Genomic DNA, 18,447 nt, shown 5'->3' with positions numbered 1-18,447 from the left:
CACTCAAGGTTAAATTTTGGCATGTATTTTAGACGTATTCAAAGATTGATTCTTAAATCTTAAGATATCATCACAAACTGAAAGAAAAACTGTCTTTTATGCACTCAAGATTTTTGCAAATGTATTTGCAAAAATAAAGATCTTAACAGGGAATTGACATTCTTTCCAGTCCAAAAGTAAACCCTTGAAAACTCTATTGATCCTGTACCGTTTTTATTAAGTTGGACAGGCCAATCTGGGACTACACTTTCTGCTAAGATGGAAGTTTTTGATCAAATAAAGCATCTGGTAAGCAACAATTCAGTTTTGGCCGCGTCAGCCCTGATTAGCTTATGCAGAAACAGTCATAAAGCACAAGTTTTACCATAGACTGGCTTACTGGGGCTTATCTGGGACAATATTTAACTCCTATATATTATGCCAAGTATTCCCTGAGCATAGCTCACAATTTCAATCAAAAGCCTGATAACAGATTTTCACAAAATGCAGCTGATATAACCAGCCTGTTAATACTAATCCTTACCTGTTCATCCACAATAGCAGCTGTTCATCATGTTCTTGTTTAAAGACATCATGATTTGCATAGTCGCCTGACACTACCTCCCCTTCATCACCAATGTCCTGAATCTTTTTGGAGATTTCCTCAACGAACTGTTCAGGCAAAGGTTCCCGTTTGGCGATAGTGTTGACAACTCGAGAGGCCATGCAGTAGCGTTTGAACCAGGACCACTTGTGGGCGAGGTCTGTGCAACAGGGGAGGGAATCCAGGCCAAGGTCACAGGCTAAGGCTACCAGCACCTGCAGGGTCATGAGACACAATGGTTCTTTGTTCCATTAACATGCAGTGTTTTAAAACCTTCCAGTTCTAACACTTAACTCTGTACAACTCAGAAACGCAATTTCACCCGTGTTTTAAAACCTTTCAGTTCTAACACTTAACTCTTTACAACTCAGAAACGCAATTTCACCCGTGTTTTAAAACCTTTCAGTTCTAACACTTAACTCTGTACAACTCAGAAACGCTATTTCACCCGTTTGTATTTTCTTAAAAAATCAAATTTGATTGAAGACCTTTCATAATAGATTTAAGTTTTAAAGAGTTTTTTTTTCACACTAAGATACTGATGAACATCAAACTTAATTAAAACTAAACAGCCTGCGAGTTGACAGTGCAGCTGGTCTGAAGCTATGCTGGCCACATATGGAATCTGACCCATTCTGCAGCCTTAATTTCAATCTAAACAGGCATAGACTAAATTCATCTTGCAGCTTTCATCCGGCATACTGACCTTGAAGAAACGGCTGTGCATGAGGTGTTTGCCACTGCGCATGATAGGGTCCTCATACTCGTACTGTCTCTGAAGGGCCTCCGGAAGCCCCTTCACAAGGGAGGCAAGGGCTGTACCAGAGAGAGGCTGCAAATAGTGGATAGTAGTCAGAACTTTATAAGACCATGCTCTTAAGCCAATTATGCGATCGAGCTAAAATAAATAGGCTTAAACTAAACTAAACTAAACAGTAAAATGATGAATTATTACGTTTTTTAACTCAATATGAGCAAAACTGTTAATTAGCCAACAGAGGTGATCCACACAGGTAAAGTATATGCAATCAATTGACAAATCATCACAGGAAAAGAAAAGTTAATGGATAACTTAACCTTTTTTTAACAATATATCAATAAAAGGAAAATCTAATAAGCTTATATACAACTTTCAAATCAAACTTTTAGAATAAACACTACAGGATGTTAATTAAGTTAACTTAATGATGAAAACAAATTTCATATGAAAAATCTTTTTTAAAATTTTAATTAGACATTACATGTCGACCAAGGAAAGCCATACCACAGAGAACTGCCTGGACAGCTCCTGGTCCGATGTGTCTGGCTGGGGGGAGGCAAGGAGGTCATTGATGTTGAATGACTGGTCAAAGTTCACACTGATCAAACGACGCAACTTCTGAAGGGCCCACATCCTCTGGGAGGCATCTATATACAGCAATATGGCATGGATCATAACATTCTATTGCAATGTTAAATTTTTTTAAAGATAAACTTCATTGTTCAATTACAAAGTAGTAGATCAAGAAACTGAACTAGAGCTTTGTCACAGACGTGACGAATATCCCCACATTTTGCATTGAACATAATATTTTGCATATCGTCTTCACAAAAAACAGCGGACACCATGCTCAATTTTTAAAACGCACTAAGTGACCCTTTGACCTAGTTTTTGACCCAGAAAGGCCCATGTTCTAACTTGGCCTTAAGATCATCTCCATAAAACTTCTGACCAAGTTTGGTGAAGATCGGATTAAACTACTTGAATTAGAGAGAGGACACCATGCTGAATGTTAAACTAGAGTGTTAACAAGGTTTTACTATAGCCATATAAGGAAAAATGCCCCGTCCCCTGGCAGCCATGTTTTTCAACCAACCAGCATCATTTTTGAACTCTTCCAAGATATTATCGGGATGAATCTTCTGACCAAGTTTCATAAAGATCAGACAGTAAATGTGGCCTCTAGAGTGTTAACAAGATTTTACTATAGCCATATAAGGAACAAGAAATGTGTCCACAGGACACGGATGCCCCCAACTGTAAGTTTGTCACTACATAAAAGTATAACTGTGTAAACGCTTGGTAGAAGTTATTAGGTTTTTTTCAAATCCTAACGGCAGATTTCGAACCTAAACGCGGACCCTAAGTTCAAGGTCAAGGTCACAGGAGTCAAAATTTGTGTGCGTATGGAAAGGCCTTGTCCATATACACATGCATGCCAAATATGAAATTGCTATCTGAAGCGACATACAAGTTATGAGTATTTTTCGAAATCTAAACGCAAAGTGTGACGGACAGACGGACGGACGGACGAACGGACAGACGAACGGACAGTCCGATCACTATATGCCCTCCTTTGGGGGCATAAAAATGTCTTAGAATATCAAAATAAATCAGAAAGCCACATAAACTAGAGAGCGGACAACATGCTTAATCCTTGAAATGCACTAAGTGACCCCGTGACCTAGTTTTTGACCCCGCATAACCCATATTCGAACTCGACCTAGATATTGTCTTAATACAATTTCTTACCAAGTTTAGTAAAGATCAGATGAAAACTACTTCAATTAGAGAGCGGACACCATGCTAAATCCTTGAAATGCACTAAGTGACCCAGTGACCTAGTTTTTGACCCGGCATGACCCATATTCGAACTTGACCTAGATATTGTCTTGATACAACTTCTGACCAAGTTTAGTAAAGATCAGATGAAAACTACTTCAATTAGAGAGCGGACACCATGCTTAATCCTTGAAATGCACTAAGTGACCCGTGACCTAGTTTTTGACCCGGCATGACCCATATTCGAACTTGACCTAGATATTGTCTGGATACAACTTCTGACCAAGCTTGGTAAAGATCGGATGAAAACTATTTGAATTAGAGAGCGGACACGAAGTGTGACCGACCGACCGACTGACCGACCGACCAACAGACAGTGCGAAAACTATATACCCCCTTTTCTTCGAAATGGGGGCTTAAAAATGCCCCGCCCCTTGGTAGCCATGTTTTTCAAGCAAACATAATTATTATCTTCTGACCAAATTTCATGAAGATTGGACAATAAATGTGGTCTCTAGAGTGTTAACAAGGTTTTACTAAGCCATACATAGCCATATAAGGAAAAATTCCCTGCCCCTTGTGACCATGTTTTTAAAGCAACCAAAACCATTTTCGAACTCATCCAAGATATCATTGGGACAAATCTTCTGACCAAGTTTCATGATGATCGAAAAATAAATGTGACCTCTAGAGTGTTAACAAGGTTTTACTATATCCATATAAGGAAAAATGCCCCGGTTCCTTGGTGGCCATGATTTTCAACCAACTGGCATCTTTTTGAACTCGTCCAAGATATTATTGGGATGAATTTTCTGACCGAGTTTCATAAAGATCGGACTATAAATGTGGCCTCTAGAGTGTTAACAAGATTTTACTATAGCCATATAAAGCCATATAAGGAACAAGAGCACCGCCTTGCGGGTGCAGACCGCTCATCTATTTTCTTTTTAATGGTGAAGGGACTCTCATTTTCAATTACAAAGGAGGGAGGGGTGGAGTGAAGAGGGGTGTATAGTGTGGGGTTGTGGACATTTATTACATTATCTTCCAAAAAAGCGAAAAAAAAAAAAAAAAAAAAAAATCGGGGGGGGGGGGGGGGGGGGGGGGGGAAGGGCGATTGGGGGGGGGGGGGATTTTTTGGGTGCGATGGTTGGACGGTATTTCAAACATAACCGTTTAAAAAAAAAAATTGGGGGGGGGGGGGGGGGGGGGGGGTTGGGGTATAGTGTGAGGGTGTGGTGGTAATTTGTGAGATGACCTAAAAAAAAAATAAAAAATAAATAATTGGGGGGGGGGGAGGGGTGGGGGGGGGTATAGTATGAGGGTGTGGTGGTAATTTGTGAGATGATCTTAAAAAAAAAAAAAAAAAATAGGGGGGGGGAGGGGGGAGGTGGGGGGGGGGAGGGGGGGGGAGGGCACGGGGGACGGTTTGGGTGGAGTCTATTGTGGTATGTCAGGTAAGAGTAGTTTCGTCAAAGTATCAATCAAATCTAATCATAAATAAAGAAGTTATGGCAATTTTAGCAAAATTTAATACTTTGACCTTGTGAGTCAAGGTCATTCAAAGGTCAAGGTAAAATTCAACTTGCCAAGTACAGTAACCTCATGATAGCATGAAAGTATTTGAAGTTTGAAAGCAATAGCCTTGATACTTAAGAAGTAAAGTGGATCGAAACACAAAATTTAACCATATATTAAAAGTAACTAAGTCAAAAAAGGGCCATAATTCCGTAACAATGACAACCAGAGTTATGCAACTTGTCCTTTTACTGTACCCTTATGATAGTTTTTGAGTGTTCCAAGTATGAAAGCAATATCTATGATACTTTAGGGGTAAAGTGGACCAAAACATAAATCTTAACCAAATTTTCAATTTTCTAAGTATAAAGGGCCCATAATTCCGTCCAAATGCCAGTCAGAGTTACATAACTTTGCCTGCACGGTCCCCTAATGATAGTTAATAAGTGCTGCAAGTATGAAAGCAATAGCTTTGATACTGTAGGAATAAAGTGGACCTAAACACAAAACTTAATCAAATTTTCAATTTTCTAAGTATAAAAAGGGCACATAATTCTGTCAAAATGCCAGTCAGAGTTACATTACTTTGCCTGCACAGTCCCCTTATGAAAGTTAGTAAGTGTTGCAAGTATGAAAGCAATAGCTTTGATGCTTAAGAAATAAAATGGACCTAAACACAAAACTTAACCAAAATTTTCAATTTTCTAAGTATAAAAAGAGCACATAATTCTGTCAAAATGCATGCCAGAGTTATCTAACTTTGCCTGCCCAGTCCCCTCATGATAGTAAGTAAGTGTAACAAGTTTGAATGCAAAAGCATTGATACTCACTGAGAAAAGTGGACCTAAACGCAAAACTTAACCAAAATTTTCAATTTTCTAAGTATAAAAAGGGCACATAATTCTGTCAAAATACACGCCAGAGTTATCTAACTTTGCCTGCCCAGTCCCCTCATGATAGTAAGTAAGTGAACAAAGTTTGAATGCAATAGCATTGATACTTTTTGAGAAAAGTGGACCTAAACGCAAAACTTAACCGGACGCCAACGCCGACGCCAAGGTGATGACAATAGCTCATTTTTTTTTTTCAAAAAATAGATGAGCTAAAAATGCCCGCCCCTTAGCAGTCATGTTTTTCAAGCAAATGTTACCATTTTCGAACTCATCCAAGATATCATTGGGACAAATCTTCTGGCCAACTTTCATGAAGATCGGAAAATAAATGTGGCCTCTAGAGTGTTAACTAGGGCTCACACGGGTCAAAAATATTCTTTGGGTCAGGTCGGCGGGTCAAAATTAAAATAGGCGAGAAAATTCGGGTCGGGTCAGATAATACATAAGTTAACTAGAAATGGCGCGGCAGAGGCCAACGCGTATCCACACGCCGCATGTTTGACCCAGGGGGCGCCCCAGGGTTGATAATGGGTCCATGCATAGTTGAGAGTGACCGTATTGTCATACGAGATGTTCAGTATCAATTTGAAGTAAATATGTGTAGAAATGAAGAAGTAAATGTTAAATAACATAAAAAAGAGTGAAAATCTCTGATGCGGCCCCACCTTAACCCCCATAACTTTTGACCCAGGGGTCAGATCAAATTTCCGAATAGTGCAGGGTCGCACATATGCTCATAGCTACCATGTGTGTAAGATTCAAGGTTCTTGTGCTAATAGTGTAGGAGGAGATAGTGGCCAGGACGGACGGAAAGACAGACGGACAGCGGGGATAACCACAATATCCCCACACTTTTCAAAAAGCACGTTTTAGCGTTCTTAAATATTAAACTGTTTGTCAAGTATATTGTTTAGATATTATACTTTTTATTGTTTTGATTTATTTAATTATGAATGAAATACTGAAATGCATAAAACTATGTATTAAGTTTACACAACATTGTTGAACTTAATCAGCAAACGTAAGTATTACTTGGAATTGCGATCAAAAGTGCATGTACAGGAAAAACCAACCTTTCAAGCAAAAATAAAGCTTGTCTTTTTTTAGTAAAGAAGCCAATATAACATTCACTGATTGCTCTTACTGCATTTTCTTCTTTGAAGTCAATTTATTTTATAATACCAAGTTTCGTTTTTTAACGTCGCCTTTCTGGAATCTGAATAACAAATTAAACTCGACATTTACGCTTTTGGTGCGTCACTTCTATTCATTTATGACTATTTGAAATAACAACACTGCTTAAGCTGATAAAGGGTGATATTTTACTTCACTTGTTTAAAAGAGATGATTCGACTACACATTCAACATGTAATATTGTACTGCGTAGCTTGCGACAAGAACCGGTATCGTTCGCAGAAACCTTGACCCGGATCCACGGGTATTTTTTTGACCCGCGGATTCGGGTCATTTCGGGTACCCGTTTGAGCACTAGTGTTAACAAGGTTTTACTATAGCCATATAAGGAAAAATGCCCCACGCCCTGTCGGCCATGTTTTTCAACCAACCAGCATCTTTTTCAAACTTGTCCAAGATATTATTGGGATGAATCTTCTGACCAAGTTTCATGAAGATTGGACAATAAATGTGGCCTTTACAGTGTTTTACTAGATTTTACTATAGCCATATTAGGAAGAATGCCCCGCCCCTTGGCAGCCATGTTTTTCAAGCAAAGGTTACAATTTTTGAACTCATCCAAGATATCATTGGGACAAATCTTCTGAGCAAGTTTCATGAAGATCAGAAAATAAATGTGGCCTCTAGAGTGTTAACAAGGTTTTACTATAGCCATATTAGGAAAAATGCTCAGCTCTCTGGTGGCCATGTTTTTCAACCAACCGGCATCATTTTCAAAGTCATCCAAGATATTATTGGGATGAATCCTCTGACCAAGTTTCATGAAGATCAGACAATAAATGTGGCCTCTAGAGTGTTAACAAGATTTTACTATAGCCATATAAGGAAAAATGCCCCGCCCCTTGGCAGCCATGTTTATCAAGCAAACGTAACCATTTTCGAACTCATCTAAGATATCATTGAGACCAATCTTCTGACCTAATTTCATGAAGATTGGACAATAAATGTGGCCTCTAGAGAGTTAACAATGCAAATGTTGACGGCACACGACGGATGACGCACGACTGATGACGCACAAAAAGCGATCACAAAAGCTCACCATGAGCACGTTGTGCTCAGGTGAGCTAAAAAGCACCAAGTGACCCCGTGACCTAGTTTTAGGCCCGGAATGGCCCATGTTCAAACATGTCCTAGAGATCATTTAGACAAAACTTGTGATCAAGTTTGGTGAGGATTGGATGAAAACTACTTCAATTAGAGAGCAGACAACATGGTTAGGTTTTAAACGCAGATACCCCGTGACCAAATTTTTGACCCGGCATGACCCATATTAAAACTTAACCTAGACATCATCTAGATACAACTTCTGACCAATTTTGGTTAAGATTATATAAAAACTACTTGAATTAGAGAGCGGACAACATGGTGAGGTTTAAAACACACTAAGTGACCCCGTGACCTAGTTTTTGACCCGGCATGGTCCATGTTCAAACTTGACCTACACATCATCTAGTTACAACTTCTGGCCAAGTGTGCTGAAGATCGGAATTAAACTTTTTGAATTGAGAGCGGACACCATGCTCAATGCGTAAAATGTACTAAGTGACCCTGTGACCTAGTTTTTGATCTGGCATGGCCCATGTTCAAACTTGGCCTTCAGATCATCTAGATAAAACTTCTGACCAAGTTTGGTGAAGATTGGATGAAAACTACTTGAATAAGAGGACACCATGCTGAATGTTAAAAAACGCGCTAAGTGACCCCGTGACCTAGTTTTTGACCCGACAAGGCCCATGTTCGAACCTGGCCTTAAGATCATCTAGATACAACTTCTGACCAAGTTTGGTGAAGATCGGATGAAAACTACTTGAATTAGAGAGCAGACATGCTGAATGTTTAAAACGCACTAAGTGACCCCGTGACCTAGTTTTTGACCCGGCAAGGCCCATGTTCGAACTTGGCCTAGACATCATGTAGATACAACTTCTGACCAAGTTTGGTGAAGATCGGATGAAAACTACTTGAATTAGAAAGCGGACACTTGATACGGACAGAGAGACAGACCGACCGGCAGACAAGTTCACTCCTATATACCCCCCTAAACTTTGTTTGTGGGGGTATAATTAAAAAGTCAGCACAATTCTTGAATTAATTAAGTTCCTTATTTCTATAATTATCTGATCAATAGATCCTTTACAAATAACTTTATTGTTAACTAGCCAATATTTACGAAAGTTCAAGTATCAAGCATTTTAAACACAGAGAAAAAACTGCAGATTGTTAAAACTGCTATTTTCACAAATGTACAAATTTAAGTAAAATTTCCTTCTTCCGTTTTTTTTTTTAAAGATTAGTCTTTATTTGCGCAACGTTAAATATTTTAAAAGCTGCTAAAAATTTTACTATTAAATATAATCATATAATTTTATAAAATATAATATCTTTTTACTGAGACTGCTAAGTTGAGCGCAGGCTGCGAGGGAGGCGGCAAGTCGCGCCATGATGTTTCGCTCCAGGTCCATCTCTAGTTTGAACCCCAGCAGGCAGGTCACGAGGTCAATGGAAGGTCGCGAGAGCACTGTGCGGTCCGACAAAACGTCCACAGGGGCAGCTGCGGGCATGATGGGATATACCGTGAAAAGCCAGCCCCAGCCGTTGACCGAGCCATCACTCATGAACTTCCAGCGTAATTCATCACCTTGGATACGCAGTTCTTGATACCAGTCCGACCATTCCCTTCCTGAAAAACACATGAGTTGTGATCTGGGAAAACTGGGTTTAATGCATTTGAGTAATGCATCCAAAATTAGCCTGTTCACTCTGCACAGGCTAAACAGTGACTACATTTACTGCGACCTAGACTTTATTTTTGTTAAGATAACTTCCTTAAAACAAGAGATGTGTTTGTCAGAAACACAATGCCCCCTATTGCGTGGCTTTGAAGCCATATATTTGACCTTTTACCTTGAAGGATGACCTTAACATTTCACAACTCAAAATGTGCAGCTCCATGAGATACACATGCATGCCAAATATCAAGTTGCTATCTTCAATAATGCAAAAGTTATTGCAAAACTTTAACCAAGGTTAAAGTTTTGCGACACACACAATGAATGAATGACAGACAGACAGACAGACAGGCCAAAAACAATATACCCCCGATCTTTCAATCCGGGGGCATTAAAATGCATAAAAGCAGAAAGTGTTGTCCCTGATTAGCATGTGTGGACTGCACAGACTACCGCGATTATGTGGGATAATAAATGTACAAAGCGTTGTGTGTTCAGATTCTTCCTTTAACTTCAGATTCAAATATAAACATGACGTATATATACAACAACATATATGGTGTGACGCCAGGGACGTAATACACTTAAGCGCAGCGCAGCAAATAACGTTACGTTACATTAACAACATTCAAGGGGCCACGATAAGTGACAATTATTAACAATCAGAGGAGAATATGTATCATTACTTATGAAATCCTGAATCATTCGTGACAAACATAAGATTGCAGAGACACTAATTTGATCACAAGTATACACGTTGATTTGAAATGAATATCCAATGTTTATCACTCAGTTTCTGAATAACATTTCTTAACCGTCGCTCGTATTTCAATTACATGTACACTCAACTGTCTATTTTAGTATTTCAAAATATTTTTGGTCACAGCACCAATATCGCGATCGTGTGGGATAATAATACATTCTTCCTTTTACTTCAGAGTCAAATACATTTATAAACATGACGTACATGTATATATACAACAACAAATATGGCGTGACGCCAGGGACGTCATACACTTAAGCGCGGCGCGGCAAATAACGTTACGTTACATTCACAACACAGGCTAATCTGGGATGAAGCTTTACGTACTTAACGATATCCCTCTCTCAGAGTGAGGCATACATTTTTGTAACGACAGCTTTGCCACAAACCCTTATAATACCCCTGCCATTTTGTCAACCTGATCTGATAGTGAAGTTCCTGCCCGATCTGTCCATGATTGTGAGTGGGTCATGTCGTCTCTCAGTTGAACAGCGTCGATCAAACTCAATCCTCAGAGACTTTGCCCCTGGAAAGCAGAACAACAAGCATTGTATTCATGCTGTGATCTTGGAGAACAACAACTCAGTTTAAGTCTGAGTTTGCTGTTCTTTTTTTTTGGTAAAAGTCAAAGAGTGATCAAATTGCCACAGGCTATTTTCAAACAAACAACACACATTTTCAAGATTTTCTTTTTAAAATGATTTTTGCATCTCAAACAAATACATGACATCAAATTGCGAGCAACTTAATGGCCTTCATAAAGTACCTTGACCCTCAGTGTAACTTTAATGACAAATACATTTTTTAAGAATTTCTAAGACCATAAACAAATCTCTCAAAAAACTTGGTGGTCAAGAGTTCCATCCCCACAGTTCGAACTCCTCAATAGACACCAATTGATATTTCTACCCAGGAAACAGACTCAAGAGCGTCTTAATAAGAATCCGGTTGTTGAATTCATCAATTTAAAATTAATAGGTTAAAACTAAACCTGGTATTTTCACATGTCCAGCCAATGATGTGTCATCCGTGTATGGATGTGGACTCTCCTGCACGACAGGCATTGCGAGGTTGCGACCCGAGTTCTGATCGGCTGCCACATCCTCTAACTCAGTCACACACAACTCCAGAAGCATTTCTGCCACTGCAGAGTTGAGCTTGGCTAGGCTTGTGAGGACCTCTGATAACGTTTCCCGACCTTTTACCCCTACTCGACCAGCCACCGAGAGTTTCAGGAGGTCGACAAGGATGCGTGCATCGTCCGGGGTAAGTTTACGAGTAAACTCATCCAGACCTAAGGTTAAAAGTTTATGATCTGAAATGCCAGGGTTTGAAATGTGAAATATCAGCAATAATAGATGTGTAGAGCATATTTTAAACATGGGTGAATATATTATTGATATATAAGGGCTGAATTACAATTTTAACAAGAGCAGACCGCTCATCTATTTTCTTTTTAAAGGTGAAGGGCCCCTCAATTTCAATCAAAAAGGAGGGAGGGGTGGAGTGAAGAGGGGTGTATAGTGTGGGGGTGTGGACATTTATTACATTATCTTCCAAAAATTGGGGGGGGGGGGGGGGGTTGGACGGTATTTCAAAAATAAAATAATAAAAATAAATATTTGTGTTTTTTAACCATTTAAACAAGATGTGTTTGAGAAACACAATGTCCCCCTATATGACGTTTGACCTTGAAGGATGACCTTGACCTTGACCCTTCACCACTCAAAATGTGCAGCTCCATGCGATACACATGCATTTCAAATATAAAATTGCTAGCTTCAATATTGCAGAAGTGACATTACATGAGCAATTTTGACCCATATATCTGACCTTGAAGGATGACCTTGACCTTGACCTTTCACCACTCAAAATGTGCAGCTCCATGAGATACACATGCATGCCAAATATCAAGTTGTTATCTTCAATATTGCAAAAGTATTCATAAAATAAGCGATTTGGGCCACATATATTTGACCTCTGACCTTGAAGGATGACCTTGACCTTGACCTTTCACCTCTTCAAATGTGCAGCTCCATGAGATGCACATGCATGCCAAATATCAAGTTGCCATCGTCAATATTGCAAAAGAGCTCATAAAATGAGCGATTTTGTCCACATAATTTTGACCTCTGACCTTGAAGGATGACCTTGACCTTGACCTTTCACCACTCAAAGTGTGCAACTCCATGAGATACACATGCATGCCAAATATCAAGTTTCTATCTTGAAAATTGAAATACTGCAAAAGTGTACATTAGATGAGCGATTTTGACCCATATATTTGACCTTTGACCTTGAAGGATGACCTTGACCTTTCACCACTCAAAATGTGCAGCTCCATGAGGTACATTAGCATGCCAAATATCAAGTTGCTATCTTCAATATTGCAAAAGTTATTGCAAATGTTAAAGTTGGCGCAAACCAACCAACCAACCAACCAACCAACCAACCAACCAACCAACCAACCAACCAACCAACCAACCAACCAACCAACAGACTAACAGACCAACCAACAGACAGGGCAAAAACAATATGTCCCCCACTACTATAGTGGGGGACATAAAAATGGGGGTGGGGGGTGGGGTGGGTGGGGGTATAGTATGAGGGTGTGGTGGTCATTTGTGAGATGATCTAAAAACAAGAGGGCCATGATGGCCCTGAATCGCTCACCTGACTAACCTTGCTTCATGAACTTAAATTTTATTAGACCCATATACAATCTCAAGCCAAATTTCATTAATTAATACATTCTGACAAAATTTCATTAAGACCTGATGAAAACTGTGACCTCTTTCATCTACACAAGGTTTTACTAGAATTTGCCCGGTGACCTAATTTTTGACCCCAGATGACCCATATACGATCCAAAATCAGATATTATCAAGATAAACATTCTGACCATATTTCATTAAGATCATATGAAAACTATGACCTCTATTGTCTTCACAAAGTTTTTCTATGATTTGACCTAGTTTTTGACCCCAGATGACCCTAATACAATCCCAACCCAGATTTCATCAGGATTAATATTCTGGCCAAATTTCATAAAGATTTAATGAAAACTGTGACCTCTACTGTCTACAAAAGTTCGTTTTTTTAATCTGACCTAGTTTTTGACCCTAGATGACCCAAAGTCAATCCCAAACAAGACAAACATTCTGACTATATTTCAATAAAATCTGATGAAAACTGTGACCTCTATAGTCTACACAAGGTTTTTCTATTATTTGACCTAGTGCCTAGTTGCTGACCCCAGATGACCCAAATACAATCCAAACAGGGCTCCTCTTGCCCAAAAATTTCTGTGGCCAACATTTTAGCCAAATGGAATTTTGTGTAGCCAAATTTTAGAAACTGTAGCCAAAGTTTTAGCAAAGCATTTGCAGGGGTCAAAGTTGGATATTTTGAAAATCCTGAACTTAAAGCTGGGGGCCAGGGGGCCGCAGGGCCCTCGGTGGGTCCAGGGGACAAGGGGGCCAGAGGCCCCCCAGAAGCTCCTGGTTTCGACACATTTAAAGGGTGCCTGTACCTGTTCTGGTGATTCTATTTTCTTAAAACAACAACATACACATATATTTAAAAATCTTCATGTATTTGATAAAGAACACAAAGTTAGTCAAAAGGCAATTCATTCACATGCACCCTCTGTCTGGCATGGACTCGACTGCAGGTGTTGCTTTTGAAGAACCAGATAAAACCTGTAACAGTGGTTACAAATTATATTTTTCACACATACTTTTAAAAAGTCAATAATACATGTTTAATTAATGCAGAATCAAATGTCACCATTTATATTCACAGAATCATGCTGCCAGAAGCCTCCACATACACCTAAGAAAATTGGGTATGGTGGCTTCTGCTCAACAGTTAAAATTGAAAATTTCAGCATGGGTTTCCCTAGTTTTTATCCCAATCGTTGTTTGAATGCTAAATAATTGTATCCTGGTGTGACCCAAATTTGACGTTGTAACGGTTACATGAAGCAATATTTAGCAAATAATTTAAGAAATAATGAATATTTAATGGCAAAAAATAATAATTTTAAACTCGGCTGTATTACTTTGAAATGATTCCAAGACAATAATCATCCATTTAATCGATAAAAATAGAACATCGTCGAATTAAGGTGTCGGCGAATTTGGATTACGGTAGGTTGCCCATATTTGTTTTACAAAAAGTAAAAAAAAATAATTTTTTGCTGCTGGGCTCATATGTTGGGGACAATAAAACATTTTATTTAACTAAAAAATGCCTGTCCCAGTCAGCAAAAATGGCGTATTTGATCGTATTTTCAATTACTGTTAAAATTCTTTTCCTGATTTATGCTTTATTCAAAGGTCAAAATGTTTTAAAAGCTCACAATCAATGAATCATACATTATTAATAAAAAAAATTGGCAAATTTGCTAGATCTATCTTGCCAATTTTTGATGCAAAACAACCTAAACAGTAAACTTTAGCAACAGAAAATACAACCAAATTCGGGGTGTTAGTTTAAAAAAATAAAAACCCTACCTGGTTGGTCTTGATGGTTCTTATATTCTTTATGTGATAAGGGCCCTCTGCGTGGAGACGCAATGCCTTCTTCCCACAAGACTGATAATTCAGGGTTTTCTTACAAACTTCTCAAACCGCTTTTCCACAAAGCTTCCACTTTTCTCAACCAGTTCACTACCCGCCCGTAGACTACAGCGGGGAATGGCCACCCATTATAAACTGTACGCTGAAGTTTCTTTAGCTACCAACAGGCAAGTATCTCGTTGCCATTTTTCTCAACTTAAGTCTAAACACAGCTTCCCATTCGGCATCAAATATACGCAAAAAGTACTCAAATTGATTTAAATCGGCAGCAATCTTTAATCTTTAATCAGATGTAATTGTTTATTTAATCCTCTACGATGTACGATTTGTTTACGATTTGTTTTCACATCAGTAATTTGTCTCGATGACCGGTGTTAATGCCGACTGCGTATGAATTTTTCAGGTCAATAACACAGCGATGTATTGATGCACAGTCTACAGCTGAAAGCGGTTAATATCTGGGACAGCATGTCAGGAAAAAATCAATACCGATAATTCGCATTGTTCATTAATTAAGCAACGATTAATAACACTTATCCTTTATGGATTTTCATGAAAGAAAAACCATAATAAAGAAAATTTTATTCTCTTTAATCTGATATATAAACAAGTTTGGAAAGAATTGGATGAACAATTTGGACTTTGTTGCATAAACACCATTTTCTCAATTCAAGGGGAGGTAATTCTGTACTTCATGGACCAATAATGCTCATTTTTTTGTAGGGTTCGTGTCCTCATTGATATAAAGACACTGTGCAAATTTGGAAAGGATCGGACAAAAAATGTGGAAGATTTTTGAAAGTTTTCACAAAATAGGCAAAAACGAATAAACATGCAAAGTTCAACGAGCTCCTGCGGCCATGTTTTTTGACGAATCAAATTTCTTTGAACAACTTTTTCAGGGGAGCCTTCAAAGGTCATCCCTGTGAAATTTTTTGAAAATCTGATGAGCGGTTTCTGACAAGAAGATTTTTTAAGGTTTTTACCATATATGGTCATGGCGGCCATCTTGGTTATGTGATCAAATTTTTTTTAACAATTCTTTTGTCCCATGACCTAGGGATGCTCCACATGAAATTTAGTTGAAATTGGCTCAATGGTTTAGTAGAAGAAGATGTTTACAAATTGTTTACAGACAGACGGACGGACGGACGCCGGACGCTGAGTGATCACAATAGCTCACCCCGAGCTATCCCTCAGGTGAGCTAAAAAAATAAAAAAATTTTAGGGGGGGATTCGGGGGGTGGGGGGGAGGGCCAGGGGATGGTTTGTAATTTGACCTTGAGAGTCAAGGTCATTCAAAGGTCAAGGTAAAATTCAACTTGCCAGGTACAGTAACCTCATGATAGCATGAAAGTATTTGAAGTTTGAAAGCAATAGCCTTGATACTTTAGAAGTAAAGTGGATCGAAACACAAAATTTAACCATATATTCAAAGTTACTAAGTCAAAAAAGGGCACATAATTCCGTAAAAATGACAACCAGAGTTATGCAACTTGTCCTTTTACTGTACCCTTATGATAGTTTGCGAGTGTTCCAAGTATGAAAGCAATATCTATGATACTTTAGGGGTAAAGTGGACCAAAACACAAAACTTAACCAAATTTTCAATTTTCTAAGTATAAAAAGGGCACATAATTCTGTCAAAATGCCAGTCAGAGTTACATAACTTTGCCTGCACTGTCCCCTTATGATAGTTAGTAAGTGTTGCAAGTATGAAAGCAATAGCTTTGATACTAAAGGAATAAAATGGACCTAAACACAAAACTTAACCAAAATTTTCTATTTTCTTAGTATAAAAAGGGCACATAATTCTGTCAAAATGCACACCAGAGTTATTTAACTTTGCCTGCCCAGTCCCCTCATGATAGTAAGTAAGTGTACCAAGTTTGGATGCAATAGCATTGATACTTTCTGAGAAAAGTGTACCTAAACGCAAAACTTAACCAGAAGCCGACGCCAACACAGACGCCAAGGTGATGACAATAGCTCATATTTAAAAAAAAAAAAATAGATGACCTAAAAAAAGATTTTTGACAATAAGGTTCCATGCAAAAAGTCGTTTTACGCTAAACTAAAATTATTATTTTTAAATCATAATATATAAGTTATGTGTTAATAATCATGAAACAAAGACAACAATAAACAATAACAAAATAAATATTTAGTAAGTAATGTCAAGGCTTTACATCATTAAACAAGGGCTGTTTGTAAAACATGCATGCCCCCCATATGGGCTCTCCGTTGTAGTGACAGCCATTGTTTGAATATGTTTTTTGTCACTGTGACCTTGACCTTTGACCTAGTGACCTGAAAATCAATAGGGGTCATCTGCGAGTCTTGATCAATATACCCATGAAGTTTCATGATCCTAGGCGTATGCGCTCTTGAGTTATCAACCGGAAACCATTTTACTATTTCGGGTCACCGTGACCTTGACCTTTGACCTAGTGACCTGAAAATCAATAGAGGTCATCTGCGAGTCATGATCAATCTACCTATCAAGTTTCATGATCCTAGGAATAAGCGTTCTTCAGTTATCATCCGGAAACCATTTAACTATTTCGGGTACCGTGAACTTGACCTTTGACCTAGTGACCTCAAAATTGATAGGGGTCATCTGCGAGTCATGATCAATGTACCTATGAAGTTTCATGATCCTAGGCCCAAGTGTTCTTGAGTTATGATCCGGAAACCACCTGGTGGACGGACCGACAGACCGACCGACATGTGCAAAGCAATATACCCCCTCTTCTTCGAAGGGGGGCATAAAAATTATCAAAGGTTTGTATCTCCCAAACATTCTGCTAGCAGCAATACTTTTTGAGTTATGCACGACACATGTTCAATAATGTTATTCATTGTTAAAAATGATATATGCCACCATCAAAGACATGGATAAATGATTTGATAATGAACATCACATAGTTGAAACTAGTGACCTAAAAATCAATAGGGGTCACTGGCTAATCTGGGATGACGCTTAACCCACATGCACTAAACCCCTTTTCCCTCACATTTCCCATACCTGATATGGATGACATCTGGCTAGTTTCCTCAGGTGTATTGGTCACATCCTCAGGAGTGGTGAATGTCTCTGCCATGATGCTCGCAACCTTGGACTTGGATGCCAGCTCATGCATGCTGGGAAACGGGGAGAAATCTTCTGTGGCAAGAGCCTGTTGCAAGATGGAAGAGTATTGACAGTTCCAAATTTATTCAAAATACACAGCTCTTAAAAAAATAATGTAAAATGAATATGGAAAGTGCACCTATGTGTTTCTAGTATCCTTTAGCAAGAAGGGGCACTGGGTAACATTGTACATGTTGTCAAAACATAATAGGTAATTATCAGGAAACAATATTTAAAATCGAAATTCTAAATTTATTTGATTGAACACTAGTTTTGCCAAGGTAGCTAAGTAACTTCCTAAGTTTCTTCACAAAACAAATTTTCTCAAAATAAAATTCATTTTAATTATTAAATACTTACCTGCTATGTATTTGCTACACCTTTTCAAGGTGGGTTATCTCATCCAGAAATTATTGAAGCGCCGGGAACCGCCCACCTCCATAACGAAAGTAGATAAGTAGATCAGGTTAAACATAGTGCAACGCAACCCAACCGGAAATCAATACCCA

The 18,447-nt window shown here is 38.6% G+C and overlaps 1 protein-coding gene across 4 annotated transcripts in view; it reads right to left on the bottom strand.

The window, feature by feature from the left end:
* LOC127876751 (E3 ubiquitin-protein ligase HERC2-like) overlaps positions 1–18,447 on the bottom strand; it is a 151,743-nt gene that overhangs the window by 22,006 nt on the left and 111,290 nt on the right. For 3 of the 4 annotated variants that reach the window (XM_052422186.1, XM_052422185.1, XM_052422184.1), the window contains exons 61-67: positions 17,834–17,984; positions 11,214–11,537; positions 10,641–10,748; positions 9,120–9,410; positions 1,848–1,990; positions 1,290–1,415; positions 524–798 (exon numbers count right to left, since the gene is read on the bottom strand). In XM_052422186.1, the coding sequence (XP_052278146.1) occupies positions 524–798; positions 1,290–1,415; positions 1,848–1,990; positions 9,120–9,410; positions 10,641–10,748; positions 11,214–11,537; positions 17,834–17,984 (1,418 nt within the window). The remainder of the gene's footprint in view (positions 1–523; positions 799–1,289; positions 1,416–1,847; positions 1,991–9,119; positions 9,411–10,640; positions 10,749–11,213; positions 11,538–17,833; positions 17,985–18,447) is intronic. The other variant, XM_052422188.1, reaches the window with a different exon arrangement.

The sequence above is a fragment of the Dreissena polymorpha genome, chromosome 4 (genome assembly GCF_020536995.1).
Source record: "Dreissena polymorpha isolate Duluth1 chromosome 4, UMN_Dpol_1.0, whole genome shotgun sequence".
NCBI lineage: Eukaryota > Metazoa > Mollusca > Bivalvia > Myida > Dreissenidae > Dreissena > Dreissena polymorpha.
The sequence above is the reverse complement of the archived record's forward strand: the minus strand, read 5'-3'. Positions and strand labels throughout refer to the sequence as shown.